This window comes from Tetranychus urticae, chromosome 3 (genome assembly GCF_039701765.1).
Source record: "Tetranychus urticae isolate SD_2017Ah chromosome 3, NJAU_TeUrti_SD_1.0, whole genome shotgun sequence".
NCBI lineage: Eukaryota > Metazoa > Arthropoda > Arachnida > Trombidiformes > Tetranychidae > Tetranychus > Tetranychus urticae.
The window spans coordinates 15,888,884-15,910,503 of record NC_142960.1 but is presented as its reverse complement, the minus strand read 5'-3'; the positions used below and the strand labels follow the sequence as shown (position 1 = coordinate 15,910,503).

The 21,620-nt window shown below is 32.7% G+C and overlaps 1 protein-coding gene and 2 long non-coding RNA genes across 3 annotated transcripts; 2 read left to right on the top strand and 1 right to left on the bottom strand.

Annotated features, from left to right (window-relative positions):
* Positions 1–12,391: 12,391 nt before the first annotated feature.
* On the bottom strand, positions 12,392–13,711 carry LOC107363951 (uncharacterized). The gene is made up of 2 exons (XR_001569018.3): positions 13,478–13,711; positions 12,392–13,410 (listed from the first exon to the last, which is right to left on the bottom strand). It is a non-coding gene; the product is annotated as an uncharacterized LOC107363951 (long non-coding RNA).
* Positions 13,712–13,834: 123 nt separating this feature from the next.
* Positions 13,835–15,365, top strand: LOC107364330 (uncharacterized). The gene is made up of 3 exons (XR_001569136.3): positions 13,835–14,046; positions 14,276–14,653; positions 14,732–15,365. It is a non-coding gene; the product is annotated as an uncharacterized LOC107364330 (long non-coding RNA).
* A 2,606-nt stretch (positions 15,366–17,971) lies between these two features.
* Positions 17,972–21,124, top strand: LOC107364128 (zinc transporter ZIP10). Its single transcript, XM_015931446.3, has 3 exons — positions 17,972–18,646; positions 19,176–19,415; positions 19,988–21,124. Exons 1-3 carry the CDS (start codon positions 18,464–18,466, stop codon positions 20,771–20,773), a joined length of 1,209 nt encoding a protein of 402 aa, XP_015786932.2. The 5' UTR covers positions 17,972–18,463; the 3' UTR covers positions 20,774–21,124.
* The last annotated feature ends 496 nt before the right edge of the window (positions 21,125–21,620 follow it).

Genomic DNA, 21,620 nt, shown 5'->3' with positions numbered 1-21,620 from the left:
CCTTTGTGTAGACGACAGACTTTACCACTTTCTTCTTCAAAACCTGGTGGTTGCTCCATATACAGCTCTTCATTGAGATCTCCATACAAGAAAGCTGTTTTGACATCAAACTGAGATATCTTCATCTTGTAGTAACTGCTCAATGCCAGAACCATCCTAATCGACTCATACCTTACAACCGGAGCGAAGGTATCATTGTAGTCTTCACCAGCTTTTTGTGCAAAGCCTTTGGCCACCAATCTGGCCTTATATCTCTCTATGCTTCCATCCGGATTTTCTTTAATTTTAAAAATCCATCGACATTTAATTGCTTTTCTTCCATTCGGGAGATCCACTAGTGTCCATGTTTTGTTCTTCTTAAGAGAAGAGATCTCACTTTCCATGGCCTCGTGCCAGTGTCGTTTGTCGTCACTCGCCATAGCTTCTTCCACTGTCGATGGCTCCTCTCTCATTATGTAGAGATAGTTTCGCTTCGGAAGTTTCCTCAAATCGTAACCATCATTTGAGATCTCAAACTGAGATCTTGAGTTCTCAATCTGAGATCTCGGAATCGAAATCTGAGATCTCGGAGTCTCTATTTGAGATCTCGGAATCTCCATCTGAGATTCTCCTTCGTCTTCACTTTGCGAAACAATAATAGTTTCCTCATCAGACTCTTCTTCTTGTTCATTTGGAAAAATCGGCAATTCATCAGACATATCTTGCTCCAGCGATCGTGATTCCAAAGATTGGGGTCCTTCTTGAATTTCCAGGTCCAAGTTACCAAACAAATCAGTAACATTCACAAATTCTTCAGAACTATCAGCAATATCTTTCAAAGGTGAGATCTCACATTGAGACTCGTTGAATTTTACATGTCGCACAATTTCCACTTTGCCTGAGCTCTCAAAGTATATCCGATAGTTCTTTGAAGTACTGGTATAGCCAACAAGAATTCCAGGTTTACTCTTCGGATCCCACTTTTTCCGTCGCTCTTTAGGAATCAGAGCATATGCCATCGTGCCAAACGGTTTAACATGGTCAATTTCAGGCTTGGAACCAAACCACAATTCAAATGGAGTTCGATTTGAGATCTCCTTTCGAGGTACTCTATTCATAAAGAATGCTGCAGTGTTTAAAGCTTCAGCCCACAGTTTCTTCGGGAGTCCTTTAGAGTACAACATAGATCGAGCCAGATCAGCAAGAGAACGATTATCCCTCTCAACCCGTCCATTCTGTTCATGAGCGTATGGTGCACTAAATTCCTGCATAATGTGGTTCTTAAATAGCAAATCTGCAACTTCTTTGTTTTTATATTCCCGTCCATTGTCACTACGAATCACTTTTATCGAGTTACCAGTCTCCATTTTAATTTCACCAATAACGATAGGCAAGACACTCGATATTTCATTCTTGTGCTTGAGGTAATACAATTTCCGATATGAACTTAGCTCACACTTGAACACAGCCACATAATGGGCTCCACTTAAAGACAGAACTTCCATTGGTCCCATTAAATCTGTGTGAATGTGTGTACCAGGTAAAGTTGCTCTAACTTTTGAGATCCCACTTGGTAATTTTGTTTGTTTTCCAAGCGCACATCCATGGCAAAAGAACTGTGACTTCTGCTCTTTCAGGTTTTCCAAAGTAGGTATCATACCGATTTCACTCATTAGAATAACCTTGTCAACTCCGATATGCCCGAGTCTTTGATGCCAATCCATGAGAGTATTCGTTACTTTCTTATTGATCATACACTTTGAGATCTCAGATCGAGATCTCATTTTCAACTTATACATATTGTTGCTGTTGTTCTTCACACCGACCAATATTACTTCACCAGCTTGAGATCTCACTTCAAGAGTGTTGTTGGATTTTGCGATCACCTCCAAACTCCGTGAAGTCAATTTTCCCATAGAAAGAATATGAGGCACTGCCAAATTTGGGACATGTCTTACTTCCATTAAGTAATTCGGTTTCCACTGTGAGCCATTAAAGATGTCAACTGCCACTTTACCAATACCTATAGCTTGGATAAATTTACCATCACCAATTTCGAACTTTTCAGGTTTATCCAAAGTCTCATATTCTGAAAACAATTTCAGATCGCGGCAAAAGTGATATGATGCTCCAGAATCCAATATCCAATCACTATGCGAACTATCATAGTTTTCACATTGATATCTCAACATGAGACCACTTAAGTTATCTTGATTTCTCTTCAAGTCAGGACAGTCTCTTTTGTAATGATCTTTTCCACAATGCCAACACTTTACGACGCGTTTCTTTGGTCTACCAGGCTTTTTATTTTTTATTACCAAAGCCTCTCCATGAGGTCTCACTTCCGATTGCGAATCCGAACCAAATTCTTGTTCTGTTGCCATAAGTTGAGATTGCAGATCCTCTAATCTCAACTTGAGACCTCCAATAGCTGCCAATTTCCATTGTCTCCTGAACACATCAAACCTCTTTGGTAAGTCATCCAAGATTTTAGCCATTATCATAGCTTCAGATGGCTCTTGGTCAAAGTCCTTCAGTTGCTTTCTAACACGTGAGAGCTCACTAAGATACGCACTGACAGACATACCAGGTTTGAACTTTAGGTTGTGAAATGCTTGTGTACTTGTGAATTCATTCGTTACACTAGTATGCTCTCGATGATTTAGCAGCTCTTTCCACATATGTGCCGCTGTTGCACAAGGTCTAATAAGAGCATGATGCTCTTCATCAAGAGTCACTGATATCAAAGATCGAGCACTTGCATCTCTCATCTTCCAAGACTTCTGGTCTGTACCTTCGACTGGTTTACTCTCTTTACCCAAAACAATTTCCAAAAGGTCTTTTGACTCCAAAATTGCAGAGATTTCATATTTCCATCGCTGAAAAGACGTTGAAGTTAACATAGCAACACGGTGGTTTTCCTTTTCCATGATGTTTCCAAAAATTGAGATCTCAAATTTAACAATTCAAAAGAAGCTTTCAATACACAAAATACAATGGTGTTGGATACAATAAACAAGAGGAACACTACTTAAATCAATGACTTAAACTTGAGCGAGCTGGGCCCATAACCTGTTAGTAAAATAAGTAGATAGAGAAGGTCTCGGTACAAACGTACTTTTATTAGTCTTTAGGTTCTTAGGTTTACAATTTCTTTTTATACTTATACTTTGCATGACCACAACGAGGACTCTTTGCTTGAACACAGCGAGGACTCATTGTCCAGGTCATTCTTTAATCTTACTTTTAGCTTTTCTTTAATCCTTTAAGGAGTTAGTTTACTGAGATCTCAATAGGAGACCTCGGGTTCTCAATCTGAGATCTCGGGTTCTCAATATGAGATCTCGGAGCCTCAATCTGAGATCTCGGAGATCTCAACTCGAGATCTCAATCCGAGCGTTCATTCTTAATAAAACCAACGAATCAACCAAAGATGAAAAAAATTCTGTACCAAAATTTTCATATTATTGTCACTGTTTACATTTTTGAGGTTCGACCTAAAGACCTTAAGATTTTGTAAACTTTAAGATTCATGCAATCTGAACGTTCGAAACTCACGTTCCGTCTAAACGATGCGTTTGGCACCATGAGATTTAACCGCAGTTCTCCGATCTTGCAACTGCCTTTGAAATGGTTAATTTAAAGACGTTAGATTTTATGACATTAACTTTGAAAATTCGAAAGTCGGAATTGAGCGAATTTCACCCATACGTTTTGCCAATCATCAGACCATGTATTTTGATCTAAATCCGTCAATCATGAAAATCTATTTAAATTGATATAAAGTTGCAAGATTGCAGGCTTTTGGCCATGAAAATGTTTGATGAATTTAATCGATAAACAGTTGAATGTTGAATCAATTGAAAAAAGTCAATGAATGTTGATTAACAAATAAGCATCAGATTAGTTGAAGGTTCAACATTCTTGATAAGATGAAGAGCAGCATTCAACTTTAACCCTTCATCTTTCACGAGTTACTCCAGAGTCACTTCAATTGTATACTTTAACAAAAACAACATCAAATCAAAAGTTTCAACTTTTTTTGTTGAAAAAACTTTTTCTTTACTCATCTTCTTTATCTTCCTCATCTTTATCTAATTCTGTTTTCACATCCGATGATGACTTTTCATCATCATCTTTATTCACTTTCTTCTCTTTCTCTTCTTTTGTTTGACTACAATTTAAATGAACATTATCATGTGCAATATAGATAATGTATAGAACAAGAATCCTTTTCATTTAAAAAAAAATTTCCCAGTCTTTCCATTCTTTTCATCATTCTCATCATCAGTAGCATCAGTAAGCATAACTTTTTATCTTCATCCTCATCCTTTTATTTTCGCCCCTTTTACCGTGAGTTATCATCATTATAATCATCCATTGAGAAGAAGAAGACGAAAAAGGAGCAAAAAGAAGAACAACAATTTTTTGGTAAACTATCTTTTTTTGCCTTCCCTTATTGAAGTCAGATTTTTCATGAAAAATCAGCTCAACCATGAAAATGATTTGATGGTGAAAAGAGAAGGCAAAAAAGGGAAAAAACTGTTGAAATGAATTGAACAGTTTTCAGTCACCAATTTGGTTAACTCTACTGGAAAAGAGATTTAAGGTTAACCTTTAAAACATTTTTCATCCTCAAAACCTAGTAATCATTGGATAAACTGTTCATCAAAAGTACATTAATTTATTCATTACAATTGGCGGGTTAAAAGGTTGAAGGTGCAAAAGGTAAGTTGGTCCAATTGAATTGACAAAAGTTGAAAACTGTAAATGGATTTCATGATGAATTTGGTCTTGATCGGAAAACAAGGGAAACACTGAATTTGCATTCATCTGAATAACAGGGTTTCACTGGATCAAGATAATGATAATTTTAAAGTTTCCATCTTAATAACTGAATTCAATTAGGGCGAGAACACAGAAAAGGATGAAACTCGACAATTAACTGAAACCAACAGAAGCTCAATTTATCTGAATCTAGAAACTTTAAAGAAACTTGATCAACTTTTACTTTCGTTTTTTGTGCAACATTTAAATTATTTTCACTCTTTTACATTGTAGCACTCTTATCACTCTTATCATGCTCATTATCATGAGACTCATCAGAAGGCTTTTATCTTGCATTTTTCATGAGCATCTTTTGTTTCATTTGAGGTGAACTTTGAAACGAAAAGATTTCTCTCTTTGCTTTGTACTAACAGTTATTTAATATATCATGTAATTGTTTCTTTTTTTTCATACAATATTAATGGCAATAAATGAGGGATTTCAAGGGTTTTCAATTTCAACTTTAAAACATCTCTCGCTATCTTGGGTCATTATCATGGTAATGTTGACATGATGGTAAAATATGATAATGTTGATGATTCCATGTGATTTACTTGTGAAACTTGTCAACCTTTTCAGAGTCAGATGGAGAAAGTGGAAGAAGGAAAAAGATAAAAATGATGTTTTCCAATTTACTTCATCTTCTTGTGCTTCTTCTTCTTTGCCTTTACTTTTTTCCCCTGAAAAAGATGTCGTTTTAATTGATAGGTTGAACCTCATCAAAGTAAATCTTAACATTTCACCAAACATATCATCTTAATGTCATCATGTTAATCAGTTTGTATCATCATGTGCATGTGTTTGCCTTGACACAATCACAGACGCAAATCTGACGCAAATCAACTCGACACAATCAATATCATCGAATCTTGGATCACCAATTGGATAAAGTGTAAATGAAAACAACTTTAACCTAAGAAGCTAATTATTTTCATTGATTTTAATCGCAATGATAACACTTGGGTTGACAGAGGAGAGACCAAATTCAATAAATCAATGCAATTGACTGGGTTTTGATCAAGTTTAACCAATGATTAATCAAACAGATTTCAATTACATTTTGAGCACAAATTGATTACACCATTAACAGTATCAAATATCAAAGAGCCTCAAGAAAAATAACAAACTTGAAAAAGGTGTAAATATAAATGGGATTTTGAAAGCGATTAAACAGTTGATTCATTGAATATGGATTAAGGTGCAAATTGAATGAAATGTATTTTCATTTGTTCTGATCACAATTTTGCAGAACTTATCATAAAAGATAGATTCATTAGCGATATTATCAAATCAAAATTCATTCCAATCGAGTCAACTTTATTGATCAATTCGAGATTATTGTAAATCAATCATTTTTCTAGAATATTGAAACAGCTTTATCTTATTCAGTCAGATTTTCCATGGCACCATGAATAAATCCTCTGCTTAATTCTTATTTGAATGAACAAAACTTAAAACCAGGCCAATGACTTGAATAGCCAACTGTTTACCACGATCTAGTTTCGTCTTCATACATCATGTACGAATATTGGAACTCATGAATTCTAAAGAAGTTCTTCTATAGTCAGTGAGTTGAATTCATCGTTTGTTATGCGATCTTTTGTTTTGTCAAAAGTTTTTAATTGATATGTGATAATGGTCTTAAACTTTATCAAGAGTCATGTCTTCTGGACGTGATAATAAGAACTAAAAAATTGTTTATCTTCGTCTGTGTCGTAAAAACCAGAATAGCTTTAGACCAATCACTCTTTATCACGAATAAATTCATCACAGAACAAATAATTGCCGAATTTGCTAGATCAAGTAACAAGTGTTGAAATGAAAAGTTCAATGGGTTCGAAACTTGAAAAGAAAAGCAAAAGCACTCCTATCTTTCATGGGTTATTGTAAACAGCTACGTTTTTCATCGACTGATAATTTGAGTGCCATGAAACCATTGCGACCATGAAACCTAATACATGCAAGTATCCTGAATCTGTATTGAGAGGGTTAAAACAATTGTATGAACCTTGCATCTATTATGTCGAGACAGAATGTACGATCCAATCAATCCTCGACTCAGTCAGATGAGCAATTTCAACCTTTGCTTAAATTCAAATTTAAAGTTGATTATCAAACTTAAAGTAATCAAGTCAAAGGTTGATCGAGTTGAAGTAATCTAGTTGTCAGTTTCTTGTCACAATAATAATGCAAAATAACCCAATCATGAACATGAAAACTAAACTTGTACCTTTTAATGATGAACCTATTTTTCAACTCGATTCATCGGTTCATTAAAATGGTAAACTGTGATAGCAAGTTGATCGAGCAGAGTCGTTTTTTGTGCGTAAATCCCTTTTCCCTGCAAAAATTAAAATTTTGTTTTCCATTCCTTTGTAACAAAACAAGAAAAAAAAACTAATGATAATAGTTTCATCTGAAGGTTCAATGATAATTATTATGTTTAGAGTTAAAATTATGTATCAGAAAAGATGAAAACGATGATGGGAAGATGATGAAAGGAGCCATAGAGTGTTAATAAAGCATTTCTTGGAGAAAATATTCTCGACTAGAATTAACATTTCAAGTTTTTTTTCTTTTCTTTTTCCTCATTGGTCACCTTTAGAGCTGTTTATTTCTTTTAGTTGCCGTCCACCAACAGCCCATCATCATCATCTTCCCATGATAAGAGGATGAGACTGAAAAAATTATGATATATATTTTACTTTTCCCTTTCATTTTCCTTTCCCAATCAAACCTACCATTATTTTTAAGGTCACTTTACAGGGTGAAGAAGAAGGCGGAGGGTGGACGACAAACCTTCCATTTACTTCATCATATTTATCATCTCTATCACTATCATCATCATCTCTATATTTACCTTTATCTTGATTCGGTTTCAATTGGACAAAAGGCAAACAGCAAATCGGGTTTTTTTTCATCTCCAGATCATCTCACTGAACGCTCTTTTTTTTGGGTAAATTTCTGGTTCTTCTGGCAACTTTTATGATCTGTTTTATTTAATCACCTTTTTAACGGCAATTAACCTTGGCTTGACCTAATCATTTGTCCATTCACTTGCAAAAGAAAGAAATGCTTTTCAATTGTTGCATTCCAAAGGAATGTTTCCATTTTTTGTTGTTCAAATACAGACACAACTTTCAATTGAAACTTTAATGGTTAACTTGAACTGTTTAACCATTGGTAATGAGACAATCTTGTGGTTCAACTAATTAGTATTTCCTTCAGTTGATCAACATTTTAACATGATTGATTAGTTGCAAGTAATTTGATGACAATTAATCACATTTAAAAAGGAAAGTTGAGAAAAAGTTTAATCATTTGAAGCACATGAAAGAATAGAGTTTAACCGCAAAAACAACATTTACGCGTTTCTCTGAAAATAAAGTGCTCCAAAGGGCAACATCATTATGCAAATAAACCAAAGTATTCAAATTGTCTTCAAGTGCTGGTTAAGCATAAATTATTGCCACCTTTAGTAGATTCAAATGAACTGAGATGACTTTAAAAGTTAAAAATGCAAGAAAATGAAAATGAATTGAAATCAATTTAAGCCTGAAATTGCAATTATTCACATTCTTGTGACAATGAGACAAAATAGTCTTTTTTGGGCTTCGATCATTGAGATGTCCAGAAAATCCTCTTTTAGAAGTTAATTGATGAATTAAGATAAACTAACGGAAATTAATGTTCCACTTTTAAGAGATGAACATTGAATTTTCTGGTTTAGATGAATTGATAGCTTTTGGTATTAATGCTTTACTATTGTAATAGATGCTAAGCTTGACTCTTTGCTTTTCTGGTTTTGTTGTGTTTTTCGGGTGCAAATTGACCAGTTTGACCTCGTTCGAAGAGAGCTCAATGAATGGTGTAAGCTTGCATTAACTGCATGTCGACTTATTGACTTTTTATGAGACACTAAACCGCATTATGAGCCCAAGCCCAATATAAATACTTATTAACAAGAGAAAGGAAAGGATAAAAAAGGATAAAATGTCGGCAGAAGGAGAAGATGAAGAATTGATGATATTTTTGAACAGATTCAATGAGCAACGGTAAAGGGAAGGCAAAGCGACAACAAGGCACACATACAGATAGACACACAAACACTCACAAGATACACACACACACAGACAGAAATGCACACAAAAAGGGCTTCTTGATACGCTTCAAGAAATAGTTTACAGCATTGTAAATGCCAAAGGCAAAAGGACAAGCTGAATACAAGTAAAAGTAGAGAGACGAGAATAAGCATGAAATAAAAAGGAGAAGAGGAAGAATGAACAACACGTCGTCCACAATGATGGATGAGTTTTCAGTTCCTCTTCATCATCATCTTTCCCTCTTCTCTTTTTCTTCTCTCTTTTTTCTTCTTCCTTCTTCTTTCTTCCTGTCCCTTGGGTTAGAAAGAGAGTTTCAAATTTTCTCCTTTTCTTCTTCTTCTTTTTGCATCTTTTTCTTCGCCTTCGCCTTCGCCTTCTTGTGATTTTCAGAATCAAAAGATTAGCTTTGAGTACAAAATGATGAGAATGATAGTGATGATAGTGATGATGAACAGGATGATGATGAGCCTTCATTGTGTCTAGTCTTTACTTGAAATTACATTTCAATGAAACTTTTTTTCTTCTTCTTTCATTGCGTTCCTTTAAAAATAGAATTGACCTTTTTTAATGAATTTATTTTTTCTCTTCAACTTTGCGTTCGACTTTTGCTTCTCTTCATATTTATCATCATTTCAATATTTTATCCTTGCTTTTGCCTTCCTTCATCATTTTCATTCTGGAAAAGTTTTTTTTATCTCTTAACCTTTCTGCTTCTGCTGCCTTTCATGGCTCATGAAACATTAACATTTTCATTGGTAATCATTGTGAATGTTTGTTTCAACTGATAAAACGTCAAAATTCAATTTTCCATTCAACTCTTCACATTTCATTCTCTGATTAACATGATGATAATAAAATACAGATTTTGATGCAACATTTGTAATAACAAATGCTTTTCTTGTTCAGGAGAAGAAAAAAAAGTTTCACTTTTTTTGGTTTTTTTGGGTTTCGATGCAAGTAAAAGCTTGTGAAGGAAAAAGTTGACTTTTGTGTTTACTTGATCATCAAAGGGTTCAAAGTTGACCAGTTTTTCAATTTGATTCAATGTTTCAATGTTGAGGGAATTTCATGGAAAAGGTTCAACTTTACTCATCGAAAGTGTCTTTTCATTTTCTCTTTTCCTTGCACACATTTTCCCATTGAATCCATTTGGTGTAAGTGGTGAATTGAGATGAAAATGACACCAAATTGACATGTGAATGAACTTGCAGAATTAATCTTTGACTATTCTATGAACCTGAGTTGATCAAGTTTCAATCTGCTATCATCTTCTTGTTCATCAACAACAACGGAACAGCATCTTTTCAATGAGAAAATACCTTTGAAAAAATCGATAAACTAGAATCTTCAGAATGATAAGAAGAAGGAGAGAAAAAAAAGGAAAAGAGAAAAATGGAAATATCAATTTTTTCTTCATTCTTGTTCAGTTGAAATACTCAATTCTTAAAGCAAATTGATGATTGACTTTGATGAAAATGGCTTGAATGAAATAAATGTCAAGACTGAAAACATAAAGTTAAGAAGACATGGGAAGATGATGAGAAAGAAAGGAAAGAAGAAGAAAAAAATCTTGTCGAAAGAAGATGAAGAAAGTTCTGAAAAATTGTTGATGAAGAAGGAAAAAGTATGTAAAGAATGAGTTTGGATGATTGGGTGACAAAGTTGACAAGTATGAAAAGTGATTGGATGTAAGCGACAAGGAAAAGATAGGTTACTGGATGAGAAGGGATGATGAAGGAAAGGATGAAGAGAAGATGATGGATATGATGAAAGAGCAGCTTTGAAGAGATTGGAAGATGATAATAGGATGAATGATGGATCAATTGGTTCCTCTTTTTATCAATGGTCAATTCAATGGGAAGAAGATGAACAAGAAGATGTAACAATGTTTAAAAAGAAGCAAAGTTATCTTCATCTTTCTCTCTTCTTCTCTCAGTCTTTCAATTGTTTACTAGAGAGGGAGGAGAGAGAGAGAGAGAGAGGAAGATAAAGAAGATGTTAAGGAAGATGATGGACAAGTTGAAAGGAATAGAGATGAAGAAAAAAGAGAAATATTGTTCGCTCAAAGAATAGACTAAAAGTTGAAAGGAAAAGTAAACTTTGTTGTTATTTACTTGTAATATATCAGACAGCTTCATCAGTTTCATTTTTCATCTTTATTAGCCAATCAAATGTTTCCATGTTTTTCAAAAGATCGAACCAAAAATGGATTCACTTTTGACAAGTGAACAGCTCACATGATCCCATGAAAATATTAATAGTAACCAATTTTTGTTCACTTTCACTATTTGTGTTCATCATTGAGCTTTATTATTATTGTGACAACTCTTTGGATTTTAAATTTTTCCAGGTCACTTTAGAGCCAAATGAACCAGAATTTCAACAAAAACGGGTCTCCAATCATCGCTTTCGATCTTATTAAGCATAAAGTCAATTACAAAAGTAAAGAGAAAAATTGGAAGCCAGAAATTTCAGTATTTATTTCATCTTCGGAAACATTTTGATTTGAAACCAGCTAAATAATATGACTTATTAATACATATTGTTTCTGGTTAACCATTAAAGTCTTGCTTTTGTGGAGATTTTTTCAAACAAATTCAATTCCATTTTCATTGAGTAACTTAACATTTTTCTGATGATGAGAGCTAAGTCAGGTCAGAATAATCTGTTATTTGGTTCACGAATTCCCTCCAAGTATTGAGATTAATACTCACAGTTTGACTGGAAGTTCAGATTTAGATTAAATCTTTAACTGTATCAACTTGAGAGTCAATTTGCATTCACTTATCATTTCACCGCAAATCATTGGTTTATTTTGCTTATTGTGACAAAAATGTTGAGATTAATTTGTTGATTCGGTTTTAATAAAAAAATTTCATTCCATTACTTAGACTTTGAATGAAGCTTTTATTGTTGGTTGAATTTTTGTCTTTTTTATGCTAATGAATATAAACAGTTCTTTTGTAAATGATGGCAACTGATGATTCGCATCTATTTTTATTTATATTTGAAGACATTTTGGTAAACATTGAATATTGTTCATCATCAAGATTAATCTTCTCACTGATTTCTCATTGTTAACCCTGAAAATGTCATTTGATTGATTACAAGTGAAACTCTTTCACTTGTAACTAAAATTCAATTACATTTGTGACTCTCTTGTGTCTTTGGTAACAGCCTACAGTTAAAGAGCAAAATGGAAAACATTTTACTTGTTCAATTCCTTTTCATCTTCATCTCCTTCCTTTTCATCTCAATCATCTTCTTATCTTCCCACCTTCTTCTTCTTCTTTTTCTTGTTCCATTTCATCTTGTTGTCCATCTTGCTGATCCCATTGGTTTGATAAAAATAATGTTGATAAACATGATAATAATAATGGTAAAGTTGAAATGTTGATGCATTGAAATTGAGATTGAATTAATCGACATTTGTTTCTCGAGAATCACTTTCTTTCACCAAATGACAATTGACAAATTGATGTATCACAATTCAAATTATAGTTTACTAGTTGTTGGCTCAAATTTCAAACCAAGATAACTTTCAATATATTTCAGTTTCCCTTGTAAACTCATGTTGAAATGTTGAAATGTTTTGTACGTTTGGGTACAAAATACTAATGACTCGGAACAATATCAACAACAGTTATAATGATAATGTTTTGTTACCCTAATTTTAACTGTTCATGTGTGTGTGTGTTTCTTGTGTGTAAAAGTATCAAATAACAGAGAGATTGTTGGGTTCAATTGTTTTAACATTACAATGTATAATGATTTACACTTGACTACTGAAAAATGTTCACTAAATGTCTACAATCACTTAGATGCATCCCTTTGCTTTAAATACCTTAAATACAGCCTTTTTTTCATTCATCTCCTTGTGATATCATTTGATTGATTGTTCACCTTTCATCTATTCCGTCTTAAATCATTAAATTTGATTTATCAATGGATAGTTGGGTTAAAACAGCAGGCTTGATGAAGGATACCCAGGTTGATCAGCTTTCTTTCTTGTTCGCCTTTATACGTCTTTTTGGTGTTTCAGTTGTATATGTTTTCTGGTTGTCGACTGTCTGTCTGTCTGTATTTGTTAACAACAAGTTAAATAACAATCATTTATCATTTCTCTCTGTTTTGCTGTCATCAAGATTTTTAAATGAATGTATATGGTATTTCAATTAAGACTGAATTCTCTGTGAAAAATTGAACTTGAACAGGTTATGATGATAGACGATGACAGTTGTAAGTGACTTTTTTGTTAACTTGTAATGTGCCAACAATTTGTTTAATGATTGTTGGTCTCTCTCATTAGAGGCAACCCTCAATGAAGACAGGATACAAATTAAACCATGACTGCAAATGTTTGTATTTACAAGATTACCAATCGTGGATTGAGAATGACCAGTAGATAGATTTTGGTACGCGTCTTTGGCTGGTAATAACTGGTCAAAGTGATCAAGATATTAACTAATCACATTCATTGGTCCTTGTTGGATGGTAGTTCCTTGAAAAATAAAACAAAAAAACGATTAAATAGTATTAATGAAACCTTAATATAAGTTTCTTTATACCTGTAATTTGAAATGTAATAAAAAAACAATAGATTGAAATAAAAATTAACGGACAAGGTTAAGACGTTAACGTTTTAAATGAAACTAGATAAGTGATGGTACGACATAAAGACCATGTATCGTTCTGAACAATCAAAGTGTCACAAGTTTCACTTATTTACAAGATCCATCCATTTCATTTGTAATTTTTGTTTGTTTACTATTAATAAATTGTTGATCAATTCATCACAAAATAGCGAATAGGTATTGAGTATAACTTATATAACGCCATCTGTCGTTTTCTAATACAACCATAAATGGATGGTTTGGTTTTTTCTTTCTAGGTGTCGCTATATTTCTTTTCCTTCAGTTGATTTGGGTAAATCATTTTCAAATAATTATTTTCCGTATTTAATTTTTCTTACCGTTTAACTCCTCAATTTCCTATTATTTTATATTAGATTAAGTTTGATTTTGCTCTAATCATTAGCGATTCCCCTCAAACTCTACTTTTTTCATTTTATATGAAGGATCTTTTTAAAGTCTTCTGTCAGTAAAGCAACCAAAAATAAACAAAGTTGGAAAGCACAGTAAGTCACACCATCAATTTACAATTTAATGCTAATGAAATACCCTTTGAGAAACATTCAATATTGACAATGTATTTTATGATTAATTTTATTTGATTTATTGAGAGATTTAGTATCGTAAATCCTGTAACATTTATTCCACCTTACAGGTTTAATGAACTCTCTATTTCATTTCAATTTAATCAAATTGCTGTGAAGGCTGATTTTTGTTATACTTTTGTTTTCTCAGCTTATGAAAATGTGCAACAATCATTAATTGATCAATGAAACAAATGGAGATTCGCATTTTAAAGTTTAACATGCTAATCATTTGGTGGACACATCGGCTTTTCCTCACCTTCAAGAACCGTTTATTTGCTCATCACCCTTTTGGACTCGTTAATAATTACAATTTTGGTTCAATTCAAGGTTTGATTGGAAATATTCGTTGAACTAATGAGCCTTGTTAAAATCTAGAATCAATTTGATAAAATTAATGACAGTTTTATGTTCATCTGAGTATCTAAGATTATGTTGATTTAAGCTTTAAGTAATAATTTCCATTTTAAATCATCATTACTCAATTGTATCGGTTAGTTGAGATTGGTAATGTCTTTTAATGAGATTGGTATGTTTTTGTTTTCATTGTTTTCATTGCAACATTGAATGATTTTTTGATTTTGTAATTTGATTGCTTGTTTTACAGATTTTTACTCAATAACTGGCTGACATTGGATAACATCGATTATTTAATTGAACTTGAGATGACAATTTTTTTGTGTCTCCCTAATTTACCCACAAAAATTGGCTAAACATTGGTGTACTTTAGTGATTTCAATGTTGCCGTAAATTGATTGAAATACCAATTTGTTATTTAAACCTGTTACACGCAAAGTTAGACTGGTAAATAATTAAACCTCTCCGAATTGAATAAGATTAATTAAAGATCTGTGAAACATGATCATGAATACAATTAATTTTTACATAGACTAAAAAAATATTGCTTTGTAAGAGATAAACAAATCATAATATTATTGGAAACATCATCAGTCTTTGGTACCAATCATCTAGAAAACGGACTCATTATACGGACAATAAATGCGTTTAAATGACAATTTACTTGAGTAAGAATGGTTCAACTGAATTAATCAGCTCATCAATTATTGATGATGGTCAATAATAAATGATAATTGGTTCATGTCCATAGAAAGATGACTTTAATTCACTGCAAATTGTTTCCAATGTAGCCAAATCTTCACACCATAAAGATCCATATGTAATGAGGAACGAGAAAAGGAATACAAATGAATAGAAAATTAAATTCTCATGTTTAAATTAAATTATTTGGGAACAAATTATCCAATTTAACCGGTTAAGATAAACAAATTATATTTAATTTCTGTGCTTGAGTGATAAAGTGAGTAAAACAAAATTAACACAATCAGTTAATTAAAAAACATTTATAATAAAGTGTATCAAGTAAGACTCATGTTTGATAGTTGGATAGATGTCTACAGATAGACAATCAAAGGAGTAAATAAACAATACACTGAATGGTTGAACTAAGCAGCATGAAGAACACTGTGAAACACATTGATTAAAGTAAATAATAATCGGACAATTAATTTATCAACAACAATAAATCAACAATTAGGAGACAGTGAAGAAGGTAAAGAGAGAAGTGAGAATGAGAAACAAACAAAATCAAAACAAGTCTAAACATACAGAAGCTAGAGCAACGGCAAATGCTATTCACACGACTCAAAGGTAAGCAAACATTGAATATCTAAATTAAATAATTAAAAATGAATTTCTCAGTCAATTTAATAAAATATCATTACCTTAAAAGCTTGCAAATTGAAAAGTGAAATATCCTCGATTGTTGAAAACAGGGTTAATTAACAACAGTCAATCGGTTAACCTTGTGTTACAATTTGTCTCACATGCATGAAAATCCTTGGATAATCAAGCTGATCATCACTTCTCGTTTAACTCTTTGTCTTTAAGCTCATCATCTTAATCATTTTAATCTTAACCATCAGGGAGAAAAATTTGATAGCAATAAGTTATCGAGCACATTAATATGATCATCGGGAATAGTAACTTGTATCAAGAATGAAACTGGAACAAGAAAAAGGTTGATATTCAACGGTTAATTAATCCTTGCAACTCCTTGATTAAATGAGAAATGGAGGAAATGGAGAGTAAAAACTGGAAGATAGTATCTCACTTGATAAATACTTTGTTTTTGGGTAACTTAGACTTTTAAATAATCTGAATCATCTGAAAAAGACGACATTGAATATTGAAACATTTGAAAGACATGAGGTGTTTGAAATAAAAAATTTTAAAAATTGAAACATCATCTTCCATTGATTTATCCAAATTGATTTTCCTGGTTCAACATTTTTTTTATATTCTAGGTAAAGATCTGAAGAAAGTTGATTTTTTGAAGCCAAACGATTAAGTCCTAGAAATTTCTTTGGTTCTTCAGCCTGACCATGTACACAGAATATGATTAGCTTTGAAATTCAAAATGATCTGGCCCACCGTCGCGATTAATCTTGATTGAGTGAAGATGGATACAAATTTGTCAAATTAAACATCAAAGCCCCAAAATGTCTAGCAATGGATCAGAAAGGGCAACTCTTAACCATATAATGTTACAGTTGCCAGTTGCATACCATGTAAGATCAGAGACCTAAAGAAGAAGGTGAATGAATGAATATGAGTAGCTCTTGAAAAACATTTGATGATTTGTTGTCATCGATATAATAATCGAATCTATTATAACACTTTTAGGATGACTGAATCATTTGTTACATACCAATACAGTGGCAAACCGTCTGAACACACCACAGAGCGTACATGATTATGAACATGGTATGCTTTTTCCTGGAGCTACCGAAATGAGAAAATCATTTATCTCATCCACTCAGAGTGCTTGAATATTGGCTCATATTACCTAACAATAAATGAGATTGGAAAGATAAATTCAGATTAATCGGAGTTCGTTGACTTAAAAAGCACAAAAAAGTGATGGAAGCAAAATGATATGAGCATGAAAAAACTAACCACTAGCTTTAACCTTCATTATTAATTGACGGTTGATTCATACGATTTAAATTGTCCTCAAATTTGTTTCACCTTTTCCAATTTCAATTACTCAAATCAAACTTGAGTTATCCAAAAAAAGAGTAAATAATTACAATTGAAGGTTGATGAGCAGTAAACTTAATAATCCAATCCAAAAGATTACATCTGGCATGGCAAGACTAACCAATCTATGGTCATAATAAGACTAAATTAAAAGCCATTTGATTAGATGTAAAGTTGACGCAGGCAGAAGTATAAATTTTAATAAACACTTTAATAAAATTCGTAATTGTCAACCAATCACGAAAAACTCAATCAAAATATCAACCAAAATTCAAATGTTTTTTCGTTTAAAGTTTTCTGGGAAATCAGGTCGAAAAGGTTTAATGTAGATCCAAGAGATGGCAGTAGATAATCGAAACCCAATAAATTGATGTTTTTTTGGTTTATTATCACGTTTTATGTAAGATTATGAGTATAATTTGATCATTTGATCATCCTAATGGTTATATCAATCGGAGAAGAGGGAGAAAGACGGAGACTAGGTAAACATTTGAAAGTAAAATGATTATCGTATTAGCAAAACAAAATAGATTGACTCATCAATATTAGCCTCTTCCTCTCATTTTGTATTCAATTTATCCTTTTCCTATTCATAATTGTCTTTAACCTTTCCATTAAAATGAACAATCAATTACCTTTGATCAATTCGGCGATGAAAACATCAACAACAAACCTAAATTAACTTAACCTAATCAAAGGAACGACGCAAGGAAAAAATGAAAAGATAAAAAGATAGATGGCGATGTTAACAATCACCATCCAATTGTTTACAATCGATGCTAAGAAAAAAGTGTGAGAGTTTCATGTATAACTAATTCAGATTGTTGATTATCCGTACTTTTGCAGCACAAATATCTATACTTTACGCGTTACTACTCTGAAACATTGAAGATTATTAAAATAGTGAACCCCTCCTTTGCTTGCAAACGATAACAACAAAATGTATTTTGACGCATAAATTCTGAGACTTGCCTTAAGAGGCAAACCATGCTCACGGTGCTGATCAACTGTATATCAATCAGATTTGCAGTTAATCAATTAGATGAATTTTAACTTTCATCAAGCTCAGTAGTAGCTTTGTACAAAAGTTTATTTAATTTCGTGATCAGTTTTATCGATAAACCTGACAACACCATTGACAACTTTGTTTTCTTTTTCATCATTTTCTTTTCATATCAGCTGTGAGTTTTTCTACAGCTGAGTGTCCATTGCGAGCATCTTCTTGTCTGCCTCTTTCACTGTTTCTCATCTTACCTGTTACTGGTATCATCATACCAACATGTCCTCATTAATTCATCTTTGGTTTTATGGTTCCGCAGCTGTGATATTCATTAGCACTGTTGGCCTAGGTGCAATTCTTATGGTTCCGAGAATAAAAAATCACCATCTTGTTATTCAACTTTTAGTTGGCTTAGCAATAGGCACGTTGACAAGCGATGCTCTTCTACATCTTTTACCTCATGTAAGTTACCTTTTATTGTCTTCTCACTCTTCTCACATCATCAATCAATCGATTATTTCAAATTACTTTTTGTGTTTTTTATTCAATCATCAAAAAGAATATACCAATCCATTATAGTCTGGTAATTTTTTATGTTATACAAGGCATGACTAGGGAAAAAATTTGTTGATACATATTCATCTTAATGTTCCTATTTATCATGTTATCACATGTTTAATGATTTGATGCAATAGTATATTCGCTTACATCTTATTGACGACCTTACGAATTGCATAAACCTCTTGATTCTTAATTAACGATCTCTAATTGATTTTAGTTTGATTTTCTGTTATTTTATAGAAATCAATTAGATATGTTTCTTGAAAATGACTTTGAGTAGGCTTGTTTATTTTGATTCAGTGATTGTTTATCTTGTCGATAAACTTGAATGTTATCCGTTTGGTTCTATGAAAATTAAATTTTGTAATTTGGTTTTTAGGCTTCTTTCATTCAATGTTATTAATTTTTGTTTTCTTCTTTTTTATTTCAGGCTTTTACTGATCACACGCACAACTTCAACAACGATCATCACCATCATTCTGATGATCATGCTCATGATCATGCCGACGATGCTGGCGGAATGGCTAAAGTTTCCAATCAAGCCGATGATCATACACGAAGTGTAATCTACGGGTTAATGTCATTATTAGGAATCATAGGATTTCTTATTTTTGAACGTGTTTTAACAATAATCAGTGATCTGTGTAGTCAAAATCGGAAAACTTCGAAGGTAAAATTGATAAGATTACATTGATCTAGGGTTGTTGAAAATCTTGAGAAGTCACATGACGTTCGAAGAAACTCTCGAAGCTTGGAATCAAATGATTCAGATTGATTGATCATCAATAAAATCTCGAGGTTAAAGTGATTATCATAAATTTTAAATGTTACATCATTTAAATATCGAAAAATATCATCATTCCAATTTCTCCAAATTTTGATGATTTAGTCAGCTGACGTTGAATATTTTTCACTTATTTATGAATTTATGAATAGTTATTGTAGTTTTGTACGTCCAAATGTACAATTTCTCCTAGTCTTTGATCAATCAGGATTTGTTTCCGTTTAAAAAATAACACCGATGACAAGCTTTCTTTCTGAAAATTTTTCATCTTCATGCGACCTAAAATATTTCTATCATTAACTGAATCATTTTTGTTTTCAACTGATATTTAAATTTTCTGCTTTACTTTTACGGTTGTTCAACATGATTCAATTAAATTACAGAATACAAGATTGCTCTCAATATGTCAAATAATTCTAATTTTGTTTTTATCTTTTCTATTGTGTCATTTATCATAGATTGCCAACTGTAATAGAGCGGTTGGAGATAAGCTATCAAATCACAGTATAAATGGTGATCACGGACATACAACCGCTCCTGAACTTGAAAAACTTAATGAAACTATCAAGATGAACGACGAAAAGTGTAAGGAGGCCGGTGATACAGCTTACATGAATGGTAGTGCATCTAATGATTTACAATTAACCACTGAACAATGTCATCGAGAGACTATTGTTTATCAACATCCCGATCCAGATAAAGGATATGTTGTACAATTAACAGATCATCATCACCACCATCAAAAGCAACACCAAAAAGGAGCCAAATCAGTGATAATGATGATTGTTACCGGCGATGGAATGCATAATTTCTTTGATGGTTTAGCTATCGGAGTTGCATTCGCTGGAGGTGGAGTGGGTGGAGGTTTAAGTACCTCAGTTGCCATTCTGTGTCATGAACTTCCCCATGAAGTTGGTGATTTTGCTGTTTTACTAAATGCAGGACTTTCAACTAAAAGAGCAGTCATGTACAATTTTCTCTCTGCTGTTTTGTGTTTCATCGGTATGACCGTTGGTGTAATAGTGGGTAAAATGGACACTGGCTTGTTAAGTTCAGTCATCGCGGGAATGTTTTTGTACATTGCTCTTGTTAACATGATTCCTCAATTAGACTGTTGTCCAACCGAATCTGGAACTACCCGAGCCTTCAAGTTATCGATTCAATTGATAGGAATCAGCATCGGTGTAGCAATTATGTGCACTATTTCTATTTATGAGACCAATCTGCAAGAACTTTTCCAATGAAAGAAAGAAAACCATTTATTTACCAACACAACTAAACCAATTTATACAGAGCCTTCAAGAATAATGATATTTAACCATTTCATCCATCATAGAGATGACAAGAGACATCCTTCAACTTAATCTTTTCCTATCTACTTTTATCTTCTCATAATCTAACATCACTTTCCCTCCTCATCGTTTTTTTTTGTTTTTTTCGCTCTTTTTCGTTTCTCTTTAATTCTCTATGAGCAGTCGAATGTTGCTGTTGAATGCTGTGATATTTAACATCGGACAATGTAATTGATCTTATAATATTTATTCATGATGGAAGATATCAAAAACTACATAATAAATTTTCTAAAAAAGCTCTTCCTTGGCCGCTTTTCAATCCATAGTAAACCTTCTCGAACGTTTTGCGTGGCACTTTGATTCCATTTTCTCTGGAATAGAAATATGCAAACAACACCATTAGATACACATTTTCACTAAATAACAATACAATCAAATGCTTGTTGACATTGCATACTTACTTGTCCTCTTTATTCCATAAAAAATGCAACAATTGTGGATATCGTCGCGCAGTTCGCAGTAAACATGTTATTGGTTGGGTACTTATAAGCAACTTGGATAAATGTTTCATTTCAAGTTTATTTTCCTTGGAATCACAACAAATTAAAAACATTAACGAGAATAAAATTGTCACTTTAAATAAATTTTTCATCTTTCAAATTTCCTCTTAAACGTTTGACACTAGAACAATTTTGAAAACAACAGACCAGGTGAGAGTGGAATCTTTGACTTCCTACTTAGAAATGGTTAAACTGCGTCCAGTCCTGCAGTTTTTGTACTTTTTGGACAGATTAGAGCT

Bases quoted from the DNA above. Each gene is read 5' to 3' on its own strand.
- LOC107364128 (XM_015931446.3), top strand. From the start codon at position 18,464: ATGTCCTCATTAATTCATCTTTGGTTTTATGGTTCCGCAGCTGTGATA. The intron at 18,647-19,175 runs GTAAGTTACCTT...TTTTTATTTCAG, and splicing joins TTCTACATCTTTTACCTCAT to GCTTTTACTGATCACACGCA. The intron at 19,416-19,987 runs GTAAAATTGATA...CATTTATCATAG, and splicing joins AAAATCGGAAAACTTCGAAG to ATTGCCAACTGTAATAGAGC.